Source organism: Mastigoproctus giganteus, chromosome 11, assembly GCF_048544385.1.
Source record: "Mastigoproctus giganteus isolate SK-2022 chromosome 11, ASM4854438v1, whole genome shotgun sequence".
In the NCBI taxonomy this organism is placed as follows: Eukaryota; Metazoa; Arthropoda; class Arachnida; order Uropygi; family Thelyphonidae; genus Mastigoproctus; species Mastigoproctus giganteus.
The window spans coordinates 78,282,118-78,302,093 of record NC_143585.1 but is presented as its reverse complement, the minus strand read 5'-3'; the positions used below and the strand labels follow the sequence as shown (position 1 = coordinate 78,302,093).

General features: G+C 36.5%; 1 protein-coding gene across 2 annotated transcripts in view; it reads right to left on the bottom strand.

Moving 5' to 3' along the window:
- LOC150078161 (protein regulator of cytokinesis 1-like) overlaps positions 1–19,976 on the bottom strand; it is a 185,713-nt gene that overhangs the window by 59,843 nt on the left and 105,894 nt on the right. For both annotated transcript variants that reach the window (XM_090384834.1, XM_090384835.1), the window contains exon 9: positions 11,419–11,565. In XM_090384834.1, the coding sequence (XP_090240960.1) occupies positions 11,419–11,565 (147 nt within the window). The remainder of the gene's footprint in view (positions 1–11,418; positions 11,566–19,976) is intronic.

The following is a 19,976-nucleotide window of genomic DNA, read 5'->3' as shown; positions in this document are numbered from 1 at the left end:
AGATCCAGTCTCTTGCATGAATAACTTGTATTTATACTTCCTTTTGTATCCCTTGCCAATGTAAAAATTCCAATTTCCTCTTCCCCCACCCATTCAGTGCTGAGTTTCTGAAAAACCCTTCACTATCTCACTAGATGAGTCAATTGCATTTGGACCTTTTCAAGAAGCTAAATACCTTTCTTTAGATGTGGCATCCAGACCTGAACATAATAATACAATTGCAGTCTCACCAGACTTTTCATAAGGGACTGTAACCTACTCCTCCTTGGACGGAAAAGTGCAGTAAATCATTTGTAAATATTCTGGACAATTTCCTTGCCACCTGTTTATACTGCATGTTATTCTTCATGTCTGACCATGTCATCCCATTTATGCTTTATCCATCACCAAAAAATGGCTATCCAATTCTGCTTTGAACTTTACTAAAGCTTCAATCGCCTTAAGATAATTTATATCAATGATTTAGAATAGTGTATTTCTACCTTTTTTTTTTTTTTTTTTTTTTTTTTTTTTGCAAAATATGCTCTTTTCAAAAAAAAAAGTACACCCAGTATCTAGAATTTTGAGACTTTTTGTTCTACCATTATGGCAATGCCTAAACAATTTAATAGCCAAACTGATTGGTTGGAAAAATATTTTCTCAGGCAATAAACTTGCCTATTACTTATGATTGTGCAAATAGGATTAAATTTTATTTATAAATATTCATATAGTTTATACAAACATCAGTGAACGGTGATAAAAAAAAATTTACAAGAAAAATTAAACAAATGCAAAATTTGAGCTTGTTTGGAGGAAATCAAATTTTCAAACCTAGGCATTTAAATTGCTGAGGACTACAATTAAATCGTTTTCTGGAGGCAAAGATTTCTTAATTTTGTTTTTAGTTTCATCATAGCAGAAAAACCTGCCTAATGTAAATAGAATGATGCAAAAGGGAGACCACTTTACTCAGCCATTTACATTCGACTTTTTTCTGCCAAAACAAAGAATCCTTGCACCTTCAGTAAACTATTAGTCAAAGGCTCAAAAAAAAAAAAAAAGTTGCTCTTTTATTTCTTCTGATGTTCCTGCTTGCTTAGCAACATTGTAATACAGTAAAACCTGGATAATTCAAAGTTCAAAATACATCCATTTTGATTTAAACAGGTTTAAAGTACCTGTACAAATTCAAAACATGTCAGCATTAATCAAGAGGTATTTTTAGTCAGATATTCTTATAAAGTACAGAATTTTCTTAATTCTCATTTAAAATCATAATCTTTTAGGTTCATTACAGTAGACATTCACGAAAAGGCAGTTGAAGCATGAATTTAGTACTGTGAGAAATATAACAATTGTGCCATGAAGAAATTCAATAAATTTCCGGGACATAAAATTGCTATGTTTTGTTTTTGCCACTATAATCATCATGCAGCTTGATGTATATGAACTGTACATTAAAACAAGCACTGTGGCTGTGTTGTTTACTTTATTTATTAGATAACTGCATATATGAGAGAAAGAGAATTTTGAGATATTATCTGCTAAAGTTTAATACTTGCAATCCAGGAAACAAGGGCAAGATTTTTCTCATTTTTGCATTCAGTAAACTTTATAACTAAGTGCAATCTGGTCTTGCTAATTATACTGGATGGCCAATGACCAGCTTGATACCACTTCAGAACAACTCAGCGGAGAATGGGAGAACAGAAAATGCCTGACTGCAATTGAGAAATTTTCTTGGTTGTGTGGAATGAAATCTCTATAATTATTACTACTTTGTTTTTAGTGCACACAAATGTCTATATTTAAGGAAAACATCAATCATGAAAGCTGCATGAAATAAAACAATATATACAAATATATACTAAAATAAATAATGTCTTAAAAAAAAGAAATTCAAAACATTAGAACATGGAGGTATGGGGCAATTTTTATATTTTTTAACTTAGCTCAGCAAAGTGGTGCTGAAAAAGAGATAAAAGCTTCTGAAGCAACTTCACAGCTAATCCCTTCTGTAATTAGTTACTTTGTAAAATAACTCCTCAATATAGTACATAGAACACTTCCGTATGATACTCTCCAAAAACTTACATTAGAGTAACAAATAATTTAAAAAATAATTAAAAATCGATTTAACAATTAAAAATCAATTTAATGCAATTAAAAATAAGAAAATTAAAAGAATTTAACAAAAAAATTGCAAAACGACTTCCTCGTTTTTTGTTATAATTTTTTCGTTAAATTCGTTTAATTAATTTTCTTATTTTTAATTGCATTAAATTGATTTTTATTATTTTTTAAATTATTTGTTAGTCTAATGTAAGTTTTTCAATTTTTTAATTTTAATTTTTTAGAGTATCATATGGAAGTGTTCTACGTACTATATTGAGGTAAACTTATTATTTTACAAATATTGATATCAACGTAGAATGTATTGAGCATTACAGCTCTGGTTCATACTATGTAATTAGTTACTTAATTTACATATATAAAACAGATTTAATTCCACAACAACCACAGTAAAATTTCATAACTATAATCAAGTGTACAATTTTAAAGCTCTATCCACATACTGGACACTCTCTCATTCTCTCAACTCCCTCCACCCTTAGCTGCTCTAAAATAACATTAAAAGTGGTCATTTGTTCATGCAAGTTTTTCACGACCATATACTATTGAGCATTACAGCTCTGGTTCATACTATCTATCATATGGAATTGTTCTACGTACAATATTGATATAAACACAGAATGTATTGAGCATTACAGCTCTGGTTCGTGACCATACACTGTAATTATCAAGAGCAGTTTGTGCTGTTACAGAGTTTACTGAATGAGCTGCTGTGTTAGAAGAGAGAAAAATCACTCTTTTTTGAGTGGATTACAAGTACTACGTAGCAAATAATATCTAAAAATATGGATTCTCTCTCATATGTATGATTATACTTAATAAACAACAGTACTTGTTTTAATCTAAAGTTTGTATTTAATATAACAGTCACAACAAGTTTTAATCTAAAGTTTGTATTTAATATAACAGTCACAACTATCATGGCATCAAAACAGAAACTCAGCAGTCATTGTTACTTGCAAGAAATTGAGCAAAAGGTTTCACATACCTAGTTGTGAATTCCTTAAGAAAAATAGTTAATTTTCTTCAAATCTTCTAATGCAAAAGTATTTTTTTCCTCCAAAGCATATTTATTATCACCTACTCAAATTGGACAAGTGTGGTGACTCAAAGATGTAAACACCTACATTGGGAAATCATGCATTTTGTATAATTAGTAATATGAGTGAGTAAGTGCGAATGTGCATGTTTTTTCCCCTCCATGATGTAAACAAATTGAATTCAAGTGCACCCACAACAACAGTTAAATGACTTTTCTGTGATTCCACATGCAATTTGTTGGGAAGTTGCAAATGTAAAATTTAAAGGTGCCATATACTATAAATAACAATACTGTATACAATGCATCAACAATTCTTTGCTATGGCTCCATTCCATTCCATTATAATGACATTTTCCTGCAGTTGGTTTTGCCACTATTTTTTTTTTTTTTTTTTTCCCAAATTAGACAAGTTATTCACAATTTAGGGGAACCCAATTCAGACTTTGAATTTATTTGTAGATGTATTTCAAATAATGAATTAAAACATATATAAATCTGTATATACACTTAAACACATATATAAAACCCAATTTTAGCATTAAATCAGCTCACACACCAACCATAAGAATAAGTATTTACTGTAACTAAAATATTTACATATTAAAATAAAATAACTATTTACAAAAACTGCTATTATATTAAATTAAATTAAATTATATACATGTAAAAACATTAAAACTGTGATAAAATACACTAAAATAAACCGGATTAAAAGCGATAAAAACAATAAAAGTCTCTGGAGCTTTCGGAAGCATCGGCTTCCTTCCTCAGCAGTAACAAAACTTCCTGCAGCATGTCCATATATAACAGGCTCACGGTACCTATATACGTGGTGCAGTCGGCGCATGGTCTGAACTGGAAGCGGAAATAGCTCGGGAACGTGTTAAGCAGAACCGTTCATCCGTACTCAGGATGATAGTTTCAAACAGAGGATGCATACGCATACCTCTGTCCCTATTCATAATATTGTGGTCGGATGAACAGATTCGTAGGCTCTCGAGCCATTTACGGTTCCAGAACCCATGCGCTCGATCCACGATAACCGCATCCTCTGGGGAAATTTGATGCTGCTTCTCCCAAAAATGTTCGGCCACAGCAGACTGAGCATCTCGCTAGAGTTTTGCGGGGTTATAAAACACGTTGTGTGCAGCTTCCCGGGCGGAGGTTGCACACAGTGTTGTCTCAGGTAAAAGACCCAAAAGCAAAGGACCTGAGTAGTGGAGTAGTGTACAGGATAAAATGCCCGGATTGTGGAGAATGTTATGTGGGCGAGACAAAACGACGGCTCAAGGATCGTCTGGGGGAGCATGCAAATGCTATAAAAACCGCTGATTACAATAACATAATTTAATGAGGTTTTTTACGCCACAATTTTAAAATTTCACACGTGCCCCAGCATTTCTGACATATTTCATTAAACAGACTGGCACATTCACACCTGGAAAGTTAATTGGAATGTGTGTGTGAAAATTTTGACTGTTGTTCCATTTCATACAAGTTATGGTTTTTTTTTTTTTTTTTTAAGAGTAAACCTCTTCCTAGACCTATCCCAATAAAAAATTTAAAAAAAAAAAAAAAAGAAAAAAAGAATAAAAAAAAAAAAAAGAAAAGAAAAAAAAAATCAAAGTGTGAAATCCAGGCTGCAGGCAGGACATTCTTGCATATCATGCTAATCCATTGCCTTGGGCAATGATTATGCAGCTGCATATGAGTATCACTGGCAAAATGAGTGGAGAGGATTCTCCATTCTGCATAAAATTAAGAGTTTCAATGTTGTCCCACTGTGAAATAACTATCCACACACACAATCTTGCAGAATTAAAGGTCCAACAACCGTGCATTATGTGATACCACACCTTTGGATTAGTCTGAGCCTTTTCAACATATTTCCAGATTTTCTGCTGGTCAATAATAGCAGTTTGGCAGATTAATAAAATTGTCAACATGAAACATATTAATGCTATCTAGTGCCAAAGCTGTTTGATATAATGTTAGCAAACAGCTTTGGTACTCTTCATTCCACCCCAACATAATTTTTTGCAAATGCCATACTTCTGCCACAGTCATCCGGGAAACAATTGCCAAACATAACATAGCTTCAGGGGTTTGAAAGATAGTTCTTTCCTCAGGATGGTCACAAATGCATAACAGAAGAATCCACTTTCACAAACTGATTTTATCTGAGTTCCTTTAGGCCAGCTGAGTCACTGTTGGAATGTTTGGAATCCACGAAGTTGATGCTCTTCCAGTTCTGTTCCTACTGGTAACACAGCTCATTGAAATTAACCTCTGATGCAATTTATGGTTTATGCAACCAGTGTTGCATGAATTCCACATTCAGCCCTCCACCACCTTTGAGCTCTAATAACAGATCTCCAAACTTCATAGATGCATGATTAACTTTCTAAACCTCAAGGAACAACGAGTCATTTAATGTTAGTTTCTTAAAAATTGATTAAAAAACAAGTTACAATAATATAAAAATAGGGAGTGACTTATCAGACACCCTCTTTATAGAGTTCCTCAGGGCAACTTAGTCAGAAAGGTATCAACTGTGTACCACTCATTTGGATTAGATTCCTGTTGACAACACGGAGGAATTTCTTCAATCAGGGCTGTAGTTAGGCAATATCAGGCAGAGAGATCGGGGTTTAACACTGTCTGAAAGTTCCAGGTTCTGAAATACCATCTGGAACTTTCTTAGCATCAAAATTCTTCTGACATCCTTTTGATGGAAGACCACAGGAGGCATTGAATGGAGCGTGTTGAGAATGGTGAGAGGTGTTTTACTAAGTTCATTAATACATGAGTTAAATTGGGATGCTAGCAGGTCAGCTTTATCCTTGGCCGAAGTGACAACAGAACCATCTGGTTTTGACAGAGGCGGGAGCAGAGATGGGAAAAAGTTACGCCAATAGTTTTGGCAAAAGACCAGAATGCTCGACTACCATCAGGGCAAGAAGCAAGTTTTCTACTCTTAGCCTGTTCAAAATCTAGTTTGGATTGATTAATAACTGCTTTACAATTGTTGCGAGCTTTGGTATAGGCAGAAAATGAAACTGAATTGGGAACAAGCCAATTATGATATGCAACATTCTTCTCCTGAACGGCCTTAGCACATTTATTGGAAAACCAAGGTTTAGATAAAGGACAAGATTTAAAGTGGAGTGTGGGATAAAGGATTCCATTCCTATAAGAATAATTTCACTGACACGAAACAGAAACTATATGAGCAAACATTGACATCAGAACTTTTGAAACAGTAGTCCAACCAAGGAAAAGAAATCTCGCAGGTCATCCCATTTTGCATTCTTGTAATGCCAAACAACAAGAGGTTGGGAACAGCGATGAGATAAAGTCTCCATTGGAGAAGAGACAATCACCAAGTTGTGATGTAAGGTGCCTAAAGGACCTCTCACTTCAACCGTGTACTTAGAAGAGTTGTTTGTGAGAAAAGATCAAGTGTGTTGGCTGTATGGTTAGGATTGTCTGGTATTCTTGTAGGTAAATGAAAAATCTGTGCAAGGTCATTAGTAATTGCAAAAGCCTCAGCATCTCGACCAGCTGGGTCGGTGTGACTAGAAAACGGAAGCCAGCTGGAGTTGTGAACATTAAAATCACCAAGGAAAATTACCCCACTGTTAGGAAAGTTGTACTGGAGAAAGTCAAGTTACAAAGAGGGGAAGTCGAAGAGTTCCAAGTGATTAGTAGAGTTGGGAGAACGGTAGAGACAACAGATGAATTTGACACAATGAGGTAGAGAGATTTTAAGCCAGAGAAGATCGAAAAGAGGAGATTCCAAATTATCAAGTCTCTGACAGGGAATATCGGAATGGACATATGTACAAGTACCACTTTTGAGGCGAAAGGAATCATACAGCAAATAATTTGGGCAACTGAGATTCTGTCAGAAAAAGTACATTGCGTTTGGCAGACTGCAAGTGGAAATGGACATCGTTGAGATTAGAATTGAGACCAAGTACATTTGTGAAATGAACTAGGAAGTGTTTGGGAGGTTTAGATCTTTTTTGCAGATAAGCTTACTCTATTAGTTTGACAATTCATGGTTTATTCAATAGTAAGAAAAAGTTGGGAGCATATATTCTGTATTAAGTAATGAAATTTTTGGATATGGCGTACACATGGTAAGAATATACCCAGAACCTTGACATAACGTGGACTCGACAATGTCCCCCACATACACACTACTCGTACTCCCTCCAGTCACTATCTGGCAGAGTAGAGGTAGCAAGATTATACACTAGCTGATCCAGAAGCCTCCTAAAGAGTTACCGATAGGTTTGATCCGGTGTACTAACTAGTGGCCGGCCTGCGAACACAGTTTTAGAGCTGTACCCTCGAAATGTAAGGAAGATTGGATCTCGCCATGATGTCCATCATAACCTCAAAAGTAATCAGTCATGCTACATGATGAAAGAGATGGGGAAAGGTTGACCGGAACTTAGCTCTGGGAACTAAACATGGGTTTCACCACTTCAAGCCTCCAATAAGCAAAGTGGTAGTATTGCACCGGTTGATGAGAGTCATCTACCAACTAGTATTGCCTGGTAACACAGAGGGGGTGGCATTCCTCCATGTGGTATGGGCACCACACCTCGACACCTGCTTACGTTGGTTCACACCTGGGTGGTCACCCACAGTGTGCTTGCGCATGGGGTTATACCAAGGTTACTAACAGTCCCACCATCGTGAAGGTGCAAACAGAGGATTTGGCTGTCGCAGACCACCCGGACTTTGCCAAAATTGGGTCCACTTGACTTAAGTGTCACCTGAATATCAGTTTCATCAGTATTTTATACTCCCAGGTAGCAAGTACAGCTTGTCTGGCATATCTGAGAGAATGTCTGTGACAACCTCAATGACTCAAAGTTAATTTTGCATTAGCAGCACTTACCAAATATTTCGTGGGCCATCTTTTGCCCATACTACAGCCCATACATGCCTTGACATGGACTCCACAAGGTGTTGCAAGGTGTCCTGTGGTAATTTTTCTAAGCACTGCACAATGGATCCAGTAATTCCTACGCACTGTCAAGTGGATGGTTGTAGCATCAAATATCCTTTTCCAGTAGATCCCAAACATGCTCAAATAGATTGAGTTCAGGCAAACTGGGCAGCTATGGGTGAACAGAGAATTCATTGTCATGTCCCTGAAACCAGTTAGCAACCTGCTGGGCCTTGTGGCATGGATATTAACCTCTGATGAGCAACTATATCATCAGAGTTGTTTGGATACACTGTCATCATGAAGGGGTATGCTTGGTTGGCAACAATAAAAAGGTAGACTCTTTCATCAAGCTTTTGATTAACAGTGAACAGAGGACCAAGGGTATACCACAAAAACAGTAACCAAACTATAACACCTACTGCTTTCTGCCTGCTGAATGCCAACAGTGCTTCCAGATACCATGGTCTCATGAAGGGGGTGGACAAAACAGAAACACCTGATATGAAAGTAGCAATTTTTGTAATGGCTATATGATGTAGTTTTGAACAGGTGAGGTAAAAGCTGAGTTTATTTAGAAGTGATATAAAAAGGTAATTGAAGAAATCACCAACCTGTCTGAATTCAAAGAGGCCAGACTATCAGTACACATTTAATGGGATCATCAGTGACTATAACTGCTGATTTGTTTAATGCATCCAGAACAACTATATCAAAAGTGATGTCTGCATTTACCAAGGATGGAAAAACAATCTGATAGAACAAACTGTGGCAGAAAATATAAGCTGGCTGAAAGAAACTGCCAGACACTGAAAAGAATTGTAACCTGAAGACATAAAACTACTGTCTCAAAAATAACTGCAGAACTTATTGTGCCTCAGCAATCCAGTTTCTAGCAAAAGAGTTCAACAAGAACTTCATAAAGCTGAAATTTGTGGTAGAGCCTTTATTGCCAAGCTACTCATTACTGATGATAATACGAAAAAGAGGATGCAATGGTGTAAGGAACAAAAAAACTGGACACAATTCAAAACATGCTATTTTCAGATAAATCACTGTTCACACTTTTTCCAAAATTAGGGAAAGTTAATGTTTGGTGAATGCCTAAGGACGCAACATCTTGGTATTGTTAGGTTCTATCATCACTCTGAACAGAATTACTGACTACCTTGATATTCTGAGTGATCAGGTTCATCCCATGGTGTAAACACTGTTTCCCACAAATGATCCATGTTTAAAGATGATAATATTCCAATTCACACAGCCAGATGTGTCCAAGTTTGGTTTGAGGAGCATGAAAACACCTGATATGAAAGTAGCAATTTTTGTAATGGCTATATGATGTAGTTTTGAACAGGTGAGGTAAAAGCTGAGTTTATTTAGAAGTGATATAAAAAGGTAATTGAAGAAATCACCGACCTGTCTGAACAGGTGAGGTAAAAGCTGAGTTTATTTAGAAGTGATATAAAAAGGTAGAAGTGATATAACAATCACCAGAGTTAAACATTATTGAGCTACTGTGGACATATTTGGAGAGGAGAGTGAGAAGCAGACATCCTCCACCTTCATCACTCAAGAAGTTTGAAATGTTCCTTCATTAAGAAGGTCCAATATTTCTCTTAAGCTGGTTCAACATTTATGTGACTATTACAAGCAGAATACAAGCTGTTTTAAAAGCAAAGGGTGGCCAATGCTGTTGAAGCGCAACCATTAATTAGTGCATACCTATAGCTCGTATAACAGGAGTTTCAATTATGTTGTCTACCCTCCTGTACTGCTTTCTCCAAAATGTAGATACACCCATTAGCGTGAATAGTCAGGTACAGGATTCATCAGATCAAGTGACATATTTTCACATGTTGGTGGTCCAGTTTTGGTGCTGATATGCTGACAAGGTGGTTTGTGTCTTGCAGTGAGCATGGATACCCATGATGGCCGTCGACTGCCACAGCCTGTACAAGCTAATGCCCAGTGTCCACCCTACATTGTACTGGGTGATTAGCTGGGCCACTGTGCTGCATCACTGCTGTGTTACAAAACAGGACATGTGACACTGAATGATAGCCATCTACCACAGGTAGGCATCCCAAGTGTTATCTTTGACTGATTTTTTGACCACTATTGAGCCAGTCACAGTAATAGTATTCGCCATATAGTGCAAGGAAGCTCAGACTTTTGACGCACTGGTGAGGGGGAAAAAAAAAATAGATAAGAAAATATAAACTGTGTGCTTCCCTCCTCAGGTGGTAGACTCATGACACCACAGAATGAGAGCACTTAACCATGTTAGCTGTTGTTAAGATACTGGACCTGTACATCTTGCCCCCACAATCATTCCATGTTTGATGTCAGAGAGATCGATGCCAACCTGTTCTTCCTCGCAGACTCTGAAAAACTGATTGCCACATGTTAACTACAATCTTATATCAGCTATTCCCAAATTGGAGCCTTTACCAGTATCAGACCAGTCCTACATAAGGGGGTGGGGGCATGTTGCTAATGCACAACCAACTCTGTATTTACTCTGCAACATTTGCTGTACTTTTTCCATGTACTATATAGCGAATACTACATCACCTTTCTTTCAGAAACAAAAAAGCTCTATTTGTACAGTATTATGTACAATACATTGCAATATATAAATGCAATATTTTTGTTGTAACTTTTTTTCTATGACAATTATGACTGCTCAAAATCCAGAAAATTCCTTCATCTGGAAAAAATCAGTTCCAAGGTGCTAGATTTGGGAGGCATGACTGTATTCAGTGTTGTATAGTCAGTTTGATCCACATGCTGCTAGGGACAGAATTTAAATTGACTGGTCCCACATGTATGTTGCAACGTGTCTGTGACAGAGATTCCTCTCTGAGTACTGACAAAGCTTTTTACAAAATGGACTTTGTAATGTATTTTTACCTGTTAAGAAAACAATAATAATAAATAAAAAAAAATTATAAGGTGCTACTGCACAGTTCATTTGTGGATGGCAAATGTTATCACCATTGCTTATTAAACTGCTTCCAGCAGATTATCCAAAAGTGCTTTTAACAATTTTACAAGTGATGTAAATGTGTAACACCAATATGAAACCTTCGCCTTATGAGACCAGTGCTGTTCTGATGGCACTAAATCTCATCTAAATATAGATTTTTGCCAAAAAACATTTTTTAGTAGCAGTTCAGCTTGTTTACACAATTCAATTACATTTGATGGTAACACAAAACAACTGTACACTTAAAATTTATGAGCACATTAAAATTCTTTGGACTAAAAAATAAATGATCATGAATATTACTCTTTCTAATTTCTCATTTTCTTTATCTTGCTTATGTTTCTCCCACTGATCTTCAACATAATGATCAAAAGCACAACCATTAATTAAGAACCGCTCTCCAGTCCGTAATTCCCACTCAGCAATGTCATTCTTAAGCTCCTTTTCCAACTGAAAAAAAGATGTATTAGCAAATTTGGAAAACGTTTAAAAATCATGTAACATAAATAAACATGCAAATTCAATAAAATATATTCAGAAACTATTTGTAAAAGAATAAGAGAAGTTTACCTCAATATGATACGTAGACCACTTCCATATGATACTCTCCAGAAATTAAAACGAAAACAATTAAAAAATCAAAAATCTTACATTATAGTAAGAAATAAGCTCTGGTTCATACTATCAAATTCAGAAACTATAAACACAGAATGCATATCTAAAAGTGAAAAAGAGAGAAACAAAAATGACAATTTAACCAATAACTGGTATTTTAATTCTCCAAAAATATCTCCACCACAATTTAAGTATTTATGTAATCTGAACACAGCAGATCTTTTACACCTTGCTGATAGGACTTTTGGTTGTTGTCTGTACCGTTGTTTCCCTTTACTGTCTATGTATACTGAAAGGAGAGAATTCGAGGGATACCTGGTTCCTGGGCTATGTAATGCTCTCACCCCTCTCGCTAGTGGACAACCCACCACTTGGCAGGTATATAGGTTTGTTTGTTATTTGGTTTTTAGGAGCATTAGCAACTAGGGCCATATTGCTCCGGGGATATGCGGTGGTCATTCCCTGACCTTTCCATATCCTCCGTATTTAGTGGTCACGGGCTCGAACCCTGGTCTAATCAAGAAGCGTGTGCTACACACTGCTGCTCCTGCCCACCTGGCTACGGAGGCACCAGGTATATAGGTACATTGCTTCACTGCATTCACGTAGATGGTAATTCAATGTCAGTACGGATAAATGTTGTGAGTTAACTGACTTTGAAAGAGGGATGATAGTGGGTGCCAGGCACATGGGCCACTATCGCGGAGGTGGTACAGAAATTGTTCTATCCCCGTTTGAAAGTATCAAGAGTGTATCAGGAATATTCCATCTATCGCGGAGGTGGTACAGAAATTGCACTATATCAGTTCGACAGTATCAAGGGTGTATCAGGAATACGCCATTTCTGGAATAACATCTCATCGTGAACAGCACTGTGGGCAAAGAAAGGTGGTGGATGAGCGTGGCCGTTGATGTCTGTTTTGCATTGTTTCAACCAACTGGAGACCAATAGTGGCACAAACCACAGCCAACTTCAACAAGGGAGGTGGCAGAAACATCTCTACCAAGACCATCAGGCGATCATTAGCCTCAATAGGTTATAAGAGCTGCTGGCCCACCAGAGTCCCATTGCTAACACCACAACACAGGACTATGCCTCAACTGGGCAAAAGAACATTGGCACTGGACCTTGATGATCAGAGATGATTCTCCTGGTCCAATAAGTCCCGTTTCCAGTTATTTCGAGAGGACGGGAGGGTGCGTATCTGGCGGAAACCGCACGAAACTATGCACCAGTCAGTCATATCGACAAGGAACTGTTCAGGCAGGTGGACTGGTCTGGTACATCTAGACACATCTCTGAATAGTCCAGGTTGTGTCCATCCTTGCAGACCATCTGCATCCCTTCATGTGCACCCACAGAGAACTGGACTCTTCCAAGACAATGCACCACCCCACAGAGCAGTGGTGACTAGAACATGGTTCTAAGAGCATTCTGCAGATTTTACCACCAAGAATGGTTTAACTGTTCACCGGACATGAACCCTGTCGAGCATCTTTGGGATGCAGTGGAAAGGGCCACTTGAGCTTTGGATCCTCCATCCAGGAATGCAATGGAATTATGGACAGCAGTGCAGCATGAATGGATGGAAATACCTGTGGAACGCTTTCATGTACTAGTGGACTCAATGCCTCGCCGTGTGGCTACCCTTGTCAGGGCAAAAGGTGGATCCAATACTAGGTAAGTATCCCATGATTTCTGTTCACTCAGTGCATATTTTAATAATGAAATTAACATTTCCTTAATAAAATGGCCGATTAAAAATGTCTTGATGCCTTCCTAGAGGTTGTGTACAAAGTATAACTGAAAACAACAGTGTTTTCATTGCATGCAGAGAATACATTGCACAGAAAAAAAAAAAAATAAACCAACACAGCAGATAGGCCTCAACCCATGATTTTCCTCAAAAAAAAAAAAAAAACACACACCTCCCAGGATACTTCTTCCTGGATAGGTGGGCCTACTAGTTACTAGGTAGGTGTCCCACGATTTCTGTCCACTCAGTGTAGAATCATACTATCAGATAATGAGTCTTCCAAAAACATGAAAACTGTAAGACAAGTTGAGGGGCGCCTCCGTAGTCAGGTGGGTAGGAGCAGCAGTGCACAGCACATGCTTCTTGATTAGACCGGGGTTCGAGCCCGTGAGCCACCAAATACGGAGGATGCAGAAAGGTCAGGGAATGACCACCTCATATCCCCATAGCAATATTTAGTTGCTAATGCTCCTAAAATAACAATAACAAGTTGAGGCTGTTCAATCACTTCCTCGTGCAGCTTCTAGAAGATTCCATAATGTGTTGAATGATGTGCATATATGATAGTGTGATAAATTCACTGTTAGTTGTACATTTGGGCATCTATTTTAGATGGTACAACACAGACCAACTTTGAGGATTCATTCTTAATTTTGTGAAACTCACTAAATTAAGCAAGAATGTTAATTTTGAAATTTTTAACATCTACATAGAAAAAGACATCACAACATAGCTGTGATGTCTTTTTCTCTGATTCAATGCATCATATCTTATCTAGAGTCACTATGTGATCCGAGAAACTATTTCCTTCCTCTTCACATCGTGTTTGGTGCTGCAGAAAATTGTATTTGCAAACATTTTTGTTCATCAATGAGATGGAATCCACTTTGCACAGGCCTTCCTGTACTGCAATATATGAGATAATCCTTTGGCAGAACAATGACGACACCAAGCTATCTGGCCATATTTAGCTGTTGTACACCAATCCATCTTGATGACACTATCTGCAGAAACATTTTTTCATCTCTGCCAACTGTCTGTCTGAGCTTGTACCAGGCAAGGGTCGTCCTCAAGGGTTTCTCCCTCGTGGTAGCAATTTTCCAACTTGTACATTTGTGGGCACAGCATACAGTTGCCAATATGCCCTATTTCCCAAATACCGGTGAATTTTTGTTAGAAAGAGTCTGCTGCAAGAAACTGAATGAGAATGCACTGTGTATCTTAGATCCCCCCCCCCCTCTGTGACTGTAAATGCCATATTGTTATTCTTGCTGTGGTGCATTACTCTCCACATGTACAAGATATGTCAACTTGCCCTATTGTTCAGTAGAAATATTAGTACCGATCCTTAAATATATGCTCAGTAACAGAATTTAAATTGAAACAATTGTAATCCCACTTTATGGTTCTTCAATAATAAATTAACACGAGGGAGTGTTGTGATGGCAGGCAAAATAAGTACATTTTTAACTTAAGAATTTCAGAAATACATGAGTGCAAGATGTCATGTTCTGGAGATATACATACAGGGTGTTTCAGAATTGCACAGAACAAATGTAGGAGCATATTCTAGAGCAAAAAACGATATAAACATTGTTCAAAAGTATTTATTTCTGAGAAAATAAAAATTAATCAAAGAAACTGAAGTGAATCAACAAAAGGAAATCTAAAGTAATTGTTCAAAGTGACCTCCATTTTGTTCAATTTCAGCATTTCATTCAATGAATTCATTATTCTCTGGTATGTCTTATTATTTTATTACTATCCCTAATGGTTTTAATAACTTCCAAAAATGTGATTTCTTTGTCTTGTGCAATAATATACTTCGAACAAACCATAGATTTCACATGACCCAATACAAACTAATCTAAGGGTGTGATTGCAGCAGCCATTATACAGGTCCATTCCAAACAGTCCATCAATTGTACTCCATATTTAAGAAGTCAGAGACAGAGGAAAGTGGACTTATATACCATTATGCATTAACCACCTCTGCTGACTTAAGTGGTAGGTCTTACAATAGTTGCCACAAATTGTTCCACAGAAAATGGTATGCCATTCCTGTAAGCCTTGCATCATGATTCACCTATAACCAGAATGTGGCTGAGAAATCAAGAACCACACTGCAAAATGCGCCAGTGACAAAAGTTTGCAGGTATTCATATCTACCTGCAAACTTTTGTATCTATTCGTACAGGTGCAATGCAAAATGGATCCAACTGCTATTTATGTAATGTCATCTATATGCTTGCACATGAAACATTTACGTAACCTGACAAACTGGTACATGGTATGATTTACCTGAACCACAAAAAGTATTTACTCTTCAACAGTTGCAGCCTTCCAAACCTCCCTCTACCAGTGTTTACTCATAATGGTTTTAGCATACCTGGTGCCCTAAGTTCTCTCCACACTGGAAAATGTTTTACAATTTGATACTTGTTAAATTGGATTATTTTTTGGCGTATCCGCAAACAGCAGCTATTTTCTAAATATTAAAATTGTATTGGTTAACTTGGTAAAAGTGAAAAGATTTGTAGCATCTCCCATATAATCAGTATGCGACACTCAAGTAGCAGTTACACTAACATTGCTATAACTACTCACAACTGAGTAACTGGTATGATTCATTTAGTAGAAAAATGCTATTTTTGTTGATATGCATGTTTTGTACTATTTAAAGTCCATTTTACAATTATATATATATATATATATTTTTAAATTTGTACGTAAAGTTTTACCTCTATTTCGTAGTTTTGTAATTTATGATTAATGCTTGATATCTAAAAAGTTAACTGCAGTGCAACCCTGATATAACGCACCTCTTCATGCCACAGTTTCAGATATGATCACATCCCCCAAAACAAATTATGAAAATAAGTAGTGTTCAAAGAGGTGGCAATTTCATATTGGAAACTGTAAAGAGTGAATACTGTATATACTCTTATCTGCTGTGCATCCTACTATCATATTTCCAAGAGTGGAAATTAGCTAAAAACTGGATGTAAATTATCTTTGATATATTCAATAGAGTAATTTTTGTAAACAACAGGACTTGTCAGAGACTAAGTACTGTAGACACCAGTTTCTCTTCTCAACTAGAGTTGCAATAAAAAAAATATATCAGTGGAATGCTAATTACAAACAGCTACCTCTGGAGCAGAATACAGCTACTCTCTGTCAAGTGCATTACATTAGTTACAGTAATTTTCTGTAAACAACAGCACATGACATCCTTTCTTCGACTAGAAGTTACACTTAGGATAGCAAAAACTGCTAAGGGCTAAACTAGACAAAAATATACATAAATTTACAAGTGATTTATGGACTTCACTTGGATACTATGATAACTGGACAGTTTGGTTTTTATTTAACTTTCTCAAAACATGGACGTCAGAAATAAATATATAGCAAAATTAGCAAATCAGTAGGCCTGAAGTAATGACCATCAATATAAATTATACAAAGAAAAATTAAAGATTATCAAAAAAGTTGAGTGGCAAAACAAAATGTAGTATATTTTGCAAGTGTGTCCAGAGGGAACAATTCACAATTGGATAAAAGAGAAAAAAAAAACTGCATTCATTCATAGACTCTGTAGAAGATGAAGTATACTTCCAAAGAAAGAAAACTACTTTGTGAAAACAGTGATGTGGACCAATGCTTATACAAGTGATTTCTGCAGAAGCACAGCATAGTGAAGGAGTACTGATAAATGGGGTAATTTTGAAAGCACAAGCACTTAAATTTTATAAGCTACTTGGTGGGGATGACACATTTAAAGCTTCTGAAGGGTGGTTTTGGATATAGCCGGCTCATCATGGGATATCCAAGGTTAGTCTTGTAAGTGATTCTGCATTTGGTGATGTTACAGCAGAAGCATTTCCTGAATATGGTGAATTCACAGATTTGGTTTGGTGTATGATTTTACTGGCATATTAGCAGCAATGGCTATTATTGGCAAGAAAAGGTTATAGCATTTAAAAGTATGTTCTGTTAACCATTTAAAGAGGTTACCTGGTCAAAAAGTTAGGTATGTATATGTTTAAAAGGTGGTATATATTCTAAAAATATATGATTTATTTTATATATATGTATGTAATTTAATTAGTCATAAAAATGTAAAAACAGCTGACATGTCATTGTCATATAAAATCTGATGACTGTATAAGGCTGTCAGATGGTTAAAAGTGGTAAAACGTGTCATTAAAATATGTCTGAGAGATAAAACTGTCACAGGACTCGCATATAGGAGAGTCATAAGTATTCAGTGAATTCACAGATGAACTGTGACGAAACAGTGCTGTACTATGAACGTCACCCTGACAAGTCACTGCATAATAAAGAGGCACCCAACAAAGCAAGCATGAAGATTAACAAAGAGAACTAGTGAGTTACTGTGAGTAACCATGACTGGAAATCACAAGCTAAAGCCATTGTGCAGTGGTAAAAGTCGAAGTTCCTAGTGTTTTAAGCAAGTCAACATGAAATTACTGTGATTTATAAAAATAGCTTCAGTGCTTGGAAGATGAGATGCCACTTGCTTTCAAAAAACTTGAAGAATAGGTTCTGTTACTGTTGGATCACTTCCCAGCTCATCTTTCGATTGATGTCCTGAAATCAAAAGATGGCAAGATCAGAGTCATGTTTCTGCCAAGAACCACTGCATTAATTCAGTCCATGGATCAGGGCATTATTCGAGCTTTCAAAGCCTGCTATTGTGGTGAGCTACTTGCTGATGTTGTTTTAAAGTCAGAAATTCAAGTACTAGAATTTCTGAAAACATTAACACTGAAAGATGTTTTGTAATTTTTTTTTTGGCTGATGCTGCATAAGCTCATACGCTTGCTTTCTTGCATCACATGCCACTACCACTACAATATTGGATTAGCATGGGAGAAATTATGCTCAACAGCAATTGAAAACTGCTGGAAAAAATGTATTGGAAAAGACAAGATCACTAATAATAACCTAATTAGCAACATTTTCAGAAAAAGAAGCAAAGACTACTTGTAAGGTACTTGGTGGCAGTCTTGGAGCACACGATCTGGCTGCTTGGATTGAAGTGGATGTGGAAGCTCCAATTACTCATTAAGAAGTCACAGCCTCTGTGAACAGGTGGGAAGATAATCAAAAGGCCAGCAACATAGGAAGTGACTCAGAAGATAACGTGGACTCTGACCAGGGTACCTACCCGCCCACTTATGATAGCCAACAAGCCTTGAAACGGTGCTGTCTGGATGGTGATATCCCCCGAGAATAAGCAACAACAATCTTCTCTATTGGTGAAGCGTTACTCATTCGAGGTAGTGGAATACATGGTAACTCGTTGTGAAGGTAGTCACAATATGAGATACAATTAAATTTATGCCATTTATACTATTTTCGTAGTTTCTTCTATTACGGATAAATATGCGGTGATATTTCACTACTATCTTTATACAGAAAGGAAACACAAAAAGAAGTTACCTTCCTTCCCTAACCTTAGTAAAAGTAGACAGTGATTTTTAATGAAACTTTTACTATAATCACCACTGTGAGATACAAATCATGCCTTTAAAAAAGCACATTGACTCATACAGAAAATATATGATTAAGCACTAAGGCAAAAAAATAGAAGTCGACATACAAGCTGGAACATATGGTATAAACCAAAGAAAGTAGTAACACGTAAACAAGAGATTTTACAAGGACTCTGACTAGGGTAACACATTTTATTTTAAAATTTTCCAATGTAATAGTTTATGTGAGTAAAACCATAATTTGAGTATTCAGTGTGGGCATAAATATTTATAAATTTTTAAAATTTCACATTCTCAGTTTTTTCCTTATCAATTCATGATATTATGCTTAAAGCCTGAACTGAAGATGACTGTCTTCACAATATGTTTATAATGGCAGTTATATTGTGAAATACAGTAAGTCCTCAACTTATATGATTAATTAATTCCAGTGATTTCTGCGCAAGTTGAAAAACTGCATAAGTTGAATAGTGCTTAAATACAACCCATTTTTAATTGTATATTCATTTGAAAGGAAAATTCAAGCAAATCAACTTTATTCAATGTCAATGTCACATCAAGTACATACTCGTACATAAATATAAAAACATATATAATTTAGCTGAAAATACCCATTCTATACTAATTGTTTATCGTGTTCTCAGACTCTGGAGATTTTGACAGTGTCTTGAAGTACTTGTACAATGATGTCTGCACTGTAGCTCTTTTTTTCTCGCCGTAAACCAGTTTGTAGCATGCAACGCTCCAATCACTTTTTCAACTGTTCAGTATCTGGATCCTGAGCTTTTAAGCCAGCTAGTCCTTCGTCGATCATTTTAAAGCATTTTGCCATTTCCTTAATATCAAATTGTTTTGATGGTTCAACTTCTTGTATGTCCTCCAAAACCTCATCTTCATTTTCATGGTCATCAAGTGCCATTAAATCTTCATTGCTTAATTCCTTTCTATGACTTTGCAACAATTCAAT